General features: G+C 44.8%; 1 protein-coding gene across 50 annotated transcripts; it reads right to left on the reverse strand.

Annotated features, from left to right (window-relative positions):
• Positions 1-2021: 2021 nt before the first annotated feature.
• On the reverse strand, positions 2022-8643 carry LOC128026174 (basic proline-rich protein). Of its 50 annotated transcripts, none has more exons than XM_052613397.1 (9): positions 8412-8643; positions 6872-6991; positions 6683-6798; positions 6333-6606; positions 5289-6200; positions 4737-5060; positions 4377-4508; positions 3597-3692; positions 2022-3464 (listed from the first exon to the last, which is right to left on the reverse strand). In XM_052613397.1, the coding sequence occupies exons 1-9, from the start codon at positions 8623-8625 to the stop codon at positions 2209-2211; spliced, it is 3444 nt and encodes a 1147-aa protein (XP_052469357.1). In that variant the 5' UTR covers positions 8626-8643; the 3' UTR covers positions 2022-2208. The 50 variants fall into 50 exon arrangements, with proteins under 50 accessions (XP_052469357.1, XP_052469250.1, XP_052469307.1 ...); XM_052613290.1 differs by having other exon boundaries at positions 4149-4508; XM_052613347.1 differs by lacking the exon at positions 3597-3692 and having other exon boundaries at positions 2022-3140; positions 3237-3332; positions 3921-4508; positions 8412-8642.
• Positions 8644-8856: the final 213 nt, after the last annotated feature.

The following is an 8856-nucleotide window of genomic DNA, read 5'->3' on the forward strand; positions in this document are numbered from 1 at the left end:
GGTGGGGGTCCGCTAGCCAATGGTGGCGCCTAGGGGTGCTTCAAAAAAAATGAAACCCTGCCCCCTGGTTTATACCCATCTCGGGCCTGAAGCTCCGCTGCGCGTCACTAAAACACGCCCTTTCTCAGAACAACGTCACGAAACCCCATCATTTCATCCAACAAAGAGAAGTTATCAGAAAACGAATAAGAAATAAATCACTGGAACATGCGCGATCACACACGAACATGATAAAAGCGGCTGTTTGTTTGCATGCTTTGTTAAATATTCAAAATCAAAAGCATCAATGTTTTACTATAGAATAAGTGATACATTGATCATAATGAATTAATCTATCAGGACTCAAAATTTATCACACAGAAATACTTATTTATATTTTATTTATTTTTCACGCTTATGAAAAAGCCTGCTTATTCAGTCGAGTCTGTTTCTGTTTATTTGTAGCCACAGGAACATTAGCCTACTTCAAATTTAGAATGAATGATAATATCTCTATTTTTTATATTTAAAAGCTCCCGAACAAAAATCATTATTATATTTTGATGAAATATGCTACGCGGAGCTAATTCTTGAGACGTGACTTATGACGGGATAAAATATGTTACTAAATAAATACACAATTGTGATAGAGAATAAGAAGCTGATGTCTGATCTCTCCTGGTTGCATGTACCATGTTTACCATGGTAACGTTAATGTTTAGCGTGCACAGTCTTTTACGTCACTTATATTTCAGCCTTGTTTAGAGATTATAATCCACATAGGATCAAGTTATTTCAAACACTTGCTGCTAAGGGCCGTTTCATAGTCAACGCGAGTAACGCGAGCAAGCAACGCGAGCGACGCGCTCCCTTTCATAGTCTAAACAGTGAACGCAAGCGTCACGGGTGATGCGTGTATGCAATACACCGCGCACACAACAGGGGGTAGTAGAGTCGGGTGATATTAGTAGAGTCGGGTCGCGTGATATTCAGATCACAATGGCAACTGAGGAGGAGTGTATTCTGTTGCTGATGAACTATCATATAAATATGGATGAATACGTATAAGTTCGCATAATTTTTCCTCTTCGCCCGCCATTGCATTCAAACCTTCTTCTTCTGTAGACACAATATACTTTAATTAATGTACAATACTTGCAATGTCGCCCCCACCGACAACGCATAGTATTGCGTGAATCGGCACGTCGCGTATCAAAAACTAGGACGACACATTTGGCTACGCACCGACGCATAATGGCGGCCGAAGCGTAGCCTCCGGGACGCGTATGCGTACAGATGCGTTGACTATGAAACGGCCCTATGAGTGATTTTTGAACTTATTTTAAAAAGCCTTTAATACTGGAGTTATCTTTCTGAAATTATCCATGGCTGACACTCTCCAGACGTGGAGAAACTCCACCTTTGTTCATAACCCCTCCTAGCCCCAGCTGGCCCGCTTTGGCCCAAGGTTTTCATCGGGCCAAAAAACCCTGGCAGTTGGCCCCAAGGAAGCCCCGGAGAGGCACGATCAAACGGTGTTATATGTTAAAATATTTTAGATTAGATTCATTTCTGTGGTGGCAAAACAGACCCTCCATGTGACGCTGAAGGGTAATGATGCAGAAAATTCTGCATAACAGGAATAAATGTAATTTTTTTTATATACATTCAAATAGAAAGAGTAATTTAGAATTGTAATACTTCATAATATTGTGGTTTTATAGCATTTTTGTATTAAAATCAATGCAGCCTTGGTGAGCATTACAGACTCTCAATCATTCCAAAACTTTGCCTTTCACCTTTTCCTCCACGCTCCATTTTCAGGCTGATTGCAGGCCAGCTCCACTGATATTAACATTACAATAAGAGGACATACAGGGCAGAGGACACAAATTAAATGTTTAAAAAAAAAAAAAAAAAAAAAAAAACTTTAACACTTTACCCCCACTGTCTTTTTCCCCCCTCCACTAGCAGTCACCTTGCACTTAAATGGCCAAAATCAGATACTTTAGATCAAGGAAAAGAAAAGTGGAAGACAAATGTTTGACCATTTGATTTATTGAATCATTTCAGAGTACAAGGACAAAACAAATGCACAGGAGTCACTTTGCGGTCACCCCATTTACAACCTATATTAGCACTAAAATCAGGAGGCAAACCTTTTTTTTTTTTTTTCAAAGCCACATGGATGACATTACCAACCTAATCTTAAATGGACATCCTTGGTACTCAACTTCTTGGGAAGGATTTGCGATCAATTTCGGAAAAATCCACAAATTTAAGTGCAAAGGGGTCTTTTTCATAACGCATATAACTGGGTGGTTTATAGTATTGGGGTGGCTCTTTGGGAGGCTGGTTGGCAGAAGGAACACATTCAGCAGCTGCAGTTGTAGTACAGGGTTGAGGAGTGGTGGTTATAGGTGGTGCAGTAGGGGTTTTCAGAGGCTGCACAGGGTGTTGTGAATAAAACTGCTGCAAATAATCTGGAAAATGGCTATACTGGGGGAACAGACTTCCAGGGTAAACTGGGGGATGCGGTTTCTGCCACATATGGGGGTCCTTTGGAAACTGAGGTTTCTGGTCTGGTGCCTGGTCATCTGTAGAAGATTCCCCTGCAGGCTCAGCTGTGGGATAGCCCTTACCAGGATACTGGGATTGGGAGTAGGGATATGGCCACATCATTTGGGGGTCCTTTGGAAACTGAGGTTTCTGGTTTGGCACTTGGGCATCTGATGGAAGTTTCCCTCCTGGTTTAGCTATGGGATATGGCCACATCATATGGGGGTCCTTTGGAAACTGAGGTTTCTGGTCTGGTGCCTGGTCATCTGTAGAAGATTCCCCTGCAGGCTCAGCTGTGGGATAGCCCTTACCAGGATACTGGGATTGGGAGTAGGGATATGGCCACATCATTTGGGGGTCCTTTGGAAACTGAGGTTTCTGGTTTGGCACTTGGGCATCTGATGGAAGTTTCCCTCCTGGTTTAGCTATGGGATATGGCCACATCATATGGGGGTCCTTTGGAAACTGAGGTTTCTGGTCTGGTGCCTGGTCATCTGTAGAAGATTCCCCTGCAGGCTCAGCTGTGGGATAGCCCTTACCAGGATACTGGGATTGGGAGTAGGGATATGGCCACATCATTTGGGGGTCCTTTGGAAATGGAGGTTTCTGGTCTGGCACTTGGGCATCTGATGGAAGTTTCCCTCCTGGTTTAGCTATGGGATATGGCCACATCATATGAGGGTCCTTTGGAAACGGAGGTTTCTGGTTTGGCACTTGGGCATCTGATGGAAGTTTCCCTCCTGGTTTAGCTATGGGATATGGCCACATCATATGGGGGTCCTTTGGAAACTGAGGTTTCTGGTCTGGTGCCTGGTCATCTGTAGAAGATTCCCCTGCAGGCTCAGCTGTGGGATAGCCCTTACCAGGATACTGGGATTGGGAGTAGGGATATGGCCACATCATATGGGGGTCCTTTGGAAACTGAGGTTTCTGGTCTGGTGCCTGGTCATCTGTAGAAGATTCCCCTGCAGGCTCAGCTGTGGGATAGCCCTTACCAGGATACTGGGATTGGGAGTAGGGATATGGCCACATCATTTGGGGGTCCTTTGGAAACTGAGGTTTCTGGTTTGGTACTTGGGCATCTGATGGAAGTTTCCCTCCTGGTTTAGCTATGGGATATGGCCACATCATATGGGGGTCCTTTGGAAACTGAGGTTTCTGGTCTGGTGCCTGGTCATCTGTAGAAGATTCCCCTGCAGGCTCAGCTGTGGGATAGCCCTTACCAGGATACTGGGATTGGGAGTAGGGATATGGCCACATCATATGGGGGTCCTTTGGAAATGGAGGTTTCTGGTTTGGCACTTGGGCATCTGATGGAAGCTTCCCTCCTGGTTTAGCTATGGGATATGGCCACATCATATGGGGATCCTTTGGAAACTGAGGTTTCTGGTCTGGTGCCTGGTCATCTGTTGAAGATTCCCCTGCAGGCTCAGCTGTGGGATAGCCCTTACCAGGATACTGGGATTGGGAGTAGGGATATGGCCACATCATATGGGGGTCCTTTGGAAATGGAGGTTTCTGGTTTGGCACTTGGGCATCTGATGGAAGCTTCCCTCCTGGTTTAGCTATGGGATATGGCCACATCATATGGGGATCCTTTGGAAACTGAGGTTTCTGGTCTGGTGCCTGGTCATCTGTTGAAGATTCCCCTGCAGGCTCAGCTGTGGGATAGCCCTTACCAGGATACTGGGATTGGGAGTAGGGATATGGCCACATCATATGGGGGTCCTTTGGAAATGGAGGTTTCTGGTTTGGCACTTGGGCATCTGATGGAAGCTTCCCTCCTGGTTTAGCTATGGGATATGGCCACATCATATGGGGATCCTTTGGAAACTGAGGTTTCTGGTCTGGTGCCTGGTCATCTGTTGAAGATTCCCCTGCAGGCTCAGCTGTGGGATAGCCCTTACCAGGATACTGGGATTGGGAGTAGGGATATGGCCACATCATTTGGGGGTCCTTTGGAAACTGAGGTTTCTGGTTTTGCACTTGGGCATCTGATGGAAGCTTCCCTCCTGGTTTAGCTATGGGATATGGCCACATCATATGGGGGTCCTTTGGAAACTGAGGTTTCTGGTCTGGTGCCTGGTCATCGGTTGAAGATTCTCCTGCAGGCTCAGCTGTGGGATAGCCCTTACCAGGATACTGGGATTGGGAGTAGGGATATGGCCACATCATATGGGGGTCCTTTGGAAATGGAGGTTTCTGGTTTGGCACTTGGGCATCTGATGGAAGCTTCCCTCCTGGTTTAGCTATGGGATATGGCCACATCATATGGGGATCCTTTGGAAACTGAGGTTTCTGGTCTGGTGCCTGGTCATCTGTTGAAGATTCCCCTGCAGGCTCAGCTGTGGGATAGCCCTTACCAGGATACTGGGATTGGGAGTAGGGATATGGCCACATCATTTGGGGGTCCTTTGGAAACTGAGGTTTCTGGTTTGGCACTTGGGCATCTGATGGAAGCTTCCCTCCTGGTTTAGCTATGGGATATGGCCACATCATATGGGGGTCCTTTGGAAACTGAGGTTTCTGGTCTGGTGCCTGGTCATCTGTTGAAGATTCCCCTGCAGGCTCAGCTGTGGGATAGCCCTTACCAGGATACTGGGATTGGGAGTAGGGATATGGCCACATCATTTGGGGGTCCTTTGGAAACTGAGGTTTCTGGTTTGGCACTTGGGCATCTGATGGAAGCTTCCTTCCTGGTTTAGCTATGGGATATGGCCACATCATATGGGGATCCTTTGGAAACTGAGGTTTCTGGTCTGGTGCCTGGTCATCGGTTGAAGATTCTCCTGCAGGCTCAGCTGTGGGATAGCCCTTACCAGGATACTGGGATTGGGAGTAGGGATATGGCCACATCATATGGGGGTCCTTTGGAAATGGAGGTTTCTGGTTTGGCACTTGGGCATCTGATGGAAGCTTCCCTCCTGGTTTAGCTATGGGATATGGCCACATCATATGGGGATCCTTTGGAAACTGAGGTTTCTGGTCTGGTGCCTGGTCATCTGTTGAAGATTCCCCTGCAGGCTCAGCTGTGGGATAGCCCTTACCAGGATACTGGGATTGGGAGTAGGGATATGGCCACATCATATGGGGGTCCTTTGGAAATGGAGGTTTCTGGTTTGGCACTTGGGCATCTGATGGAAGCTTCCCTCCTGGTTTAGCTATGGGATATGGCCACATCATATGGGGATCCTTTGGAAACTGAGGTTTCTGGTCTGGTGCCTGGTCATCTGTTGAAGATTCCCCTGCAGGCTCAGCTGTGGGATAGCCCTTACCAGGATACTGGGATTGGGAGTAGGGATATGGCCACATCATATGGGGGTCCTTTGGAAATGGAGGTTTCTGGTTTGGCACTTGGGCATCTGATGGAAGCTTCCCTCCTGGTTTAGCTATGGGATATGGCCACATCATATGGGGATCCTTTGGAAACTGAGGTTTCTGGTCTGGTGCCTGGTCATCTGTTGAAGATTCCCCTGCAGGCTCAGCTGTGGGATAGCCCTTACCAGGATACTGGGATTGGGAGTAGGGATATGGCCACATCATATGGGGGTCCTTTGGAAATGGAGGTTTCTGGTTTGGCACTTGGGCATCTGATGGAAGTTTCCCTCCTGGTTTAGCTATGGGATATGGCCACATCATATGGGGATCCTTTGGAAACTGAGGTTTCTGGTCTGGTGCCTGGTCCTCTGTTGAAGAGTCCCCTGCAGGCTCAGCTGTGGGATAGCCCTTACCAGGATACTGGGATTGGGAGTAGGGATATGGCCACATCATTTGGGGGTCCTTTGGAAACTGAGGTTTCTGGTTTGGTACTTGGGCATCTGATAGAGGTTTCCCTGCTTGTGGAAACACTTCAGGGTACCCATAAGGTGGAGGTTTGTGTGCTGCAGATGGTTCTGGCATTGTACTTTTTTGTGGAGTAAATTTATCAGGATAAAGTGGAAGCAGAAGTTGTGGATATTTAGCAGAATGAGGTCCTATGAAGGTTTCATTTGCAGTTGTAGAGGTCATGGGACAAGAAATGACTGCACGGCTACCCTGCCATTGCATCTGCATCACATAACTCCCTCCCTGAAAGTCAACATGAACACTCAGGTTAGTCTTCATTACTCTATGCTCATACCAAATGGAACAGAGAAGGCAATACCTGTTGTGCAACACCACATCCATCATAGGGGGTAGCATAGGTAACACCTCCGTAAGTGGGTATGGTAGATCCACAGTGAGGTGGCAACTCATTTAGGGGAACAGCTGCCCCATTATCTGTGACGAGACAGAGGTACTACAACTAATCATGTAGTCAAATTCAACTTAACTTCATGAATTGACAGCATACCTTGACAAAGTTCAATTTGTGCTACTTCAGGACCACTGAGCTGCACCTTCATAAAATCGTCACCACACCTCAACTTTGGAGACATGGCATACCAGGCTGCTTCAGAAGAACTGACTTGCCCTTTAATTGATTTCCCCACCACAAAGAAACAGAACAGACTTTCCAGATTATACATTGAATTACCATACATTAGACTGGACCACACACACACACACACTAGGGATGTGCACATCGATGCTGCAGTATTGATATATCGATAATCAGAAGCTTCTATATGGTTATAGATACTCGCGGATGCGGTGGTATGACCTTAACACAGATTGGTCTGCGGCTGTGCACAGTGGAATGTGCCATTCACCATCACAACACTGCATGCACAGTCACGATTCACACGAAAGATGACAGCAGTACCGCCATTCCCTATATGCGGAGTACGCAGTCGGTTTAGGGCACCAACTCCCATCCCAGTTGCTCAAAAAAAAACAAAAAAAAAAAACTTCCACCATTTTTCCATCCGCGCTCGCTACCGCTCTCACCTCATGTTTGTGGTTGAATGTTCATAATTGATGGATAGACATCTAAACCCGGCTAAAGGACTTCGACAATCCAGCGCAGAGAGAAGTTAAAAAAACAAAAAAAACAAAAGCAGGCATAAAGTTGGCTTTATGTTGGAAGTTCGAGCGTCTCAAATTTAGGGACCGTCTCTAAAGTTACATGCGATCTTGGTATACACTATTCTAATGTCAGCATTTGAGGAAAATGACTTAGTCATAAAACAACTGTAACTGTTCATCTACTGTAAGTGTTGGCTATAATGCACAATTGAATTGAAGGTTTGATATTTATTAAAATACTGTAAATTATGCTACTTTTTCACATGGGCTCAAACGCAAATTTGCTCAATAGCATTTGAGGAGAAAGACTTGCAGTCATAAAACTGTAATATGTTAATTTAGGTGTCAGCTACAATGCACACCTTATATATATTTTTAATATATTTAAATACACTATACATTTTGGTAAAAACGAGGCCCGTATATCACTTTCAGGCACTTTCCTCTGAAAGTTTTTTTTCCTCAGGTTCCCTTACAAAAATTACCCATGGTTTTAACAACGCCACAAATCATCGTTCTTGTAGCCATGGTAACTGCAAGTTCACCATAGTTACTACAAAAAATTTACAAGTAGTATTAACATACTGTAATCTTTTGTGTAATATCTAATCAATTTTTTTTGTAAGAAGGTTATTTAAACACTTGTATTTACTTGTTACATTTGCTTTTCTAATAAATGAGTTAATGGCCACAATGTGTATGTAATTTGTCTTTGAGAGATGGAGATATTACACACACACATACATAATTAAGATTTTGGGGAAAACAAAAAACAAAAAAAACACTTAGAATAAGCAGTATAGGTATCGGAATAATTAATTTTAACAAAAAGTATCGGCATCGTATCGCATGGAAAAAAAAAATGTGGTATCGCCTATCCCTAACACACACTAAACCAAGTACATTACATAAGACACGTTACCCACCAGAAACAATGGCGTCACCACCGAGATATTCAAAATCAGGTAAAGTCTCATATCCGTCGTGGTCAAACAGACTTTGTTCTGATATCATTTTGCCACCATCATTTGCGTCTTCATTTTTAGACAATTGTACTGCACGTCCGCACTGAACTAAAGTAATGCACGCGATAGAACTTAGTATAAGGAGCAGACGCTCCCGTATTTTCCCATACGCCATTCTAGTATGCACGTGCTAGAAAGACGCATGAAATACCTTTATATAAGCTTACTGCGCCATGCAGTTTTAATCACCCGCAGGTTAAGCCAATTATTGCGCAATTTAAATGCCAAACATCTGCTCCGTGTAATGATTACGCGAGATTCATTACCCCGGTCTGTTTTTCTCCTCCTAAATCTAACACTGAACCATAATTCCACCACTAAACAAACAAAATAAAGATAACTCTGG

The sequence above is a fragment of the Carassius gibelio genome, chromosome A2, assembly GCF_023724105.1.
Source record: "Carassius gibelio isolate Cgi1373 ecotype wild population from Czech Republic chromosome A2, carGib1.2-hapl.c, whole genome shotgun sequence".
In the NCBI taxonomy this organism is placed as follows: domain Eukaryota; kingdom Metazoa; phylum Chordata; class Actinopteri; order Cypriniformes; family Cyprinidae; genus Carassius; species Carassius gibelio.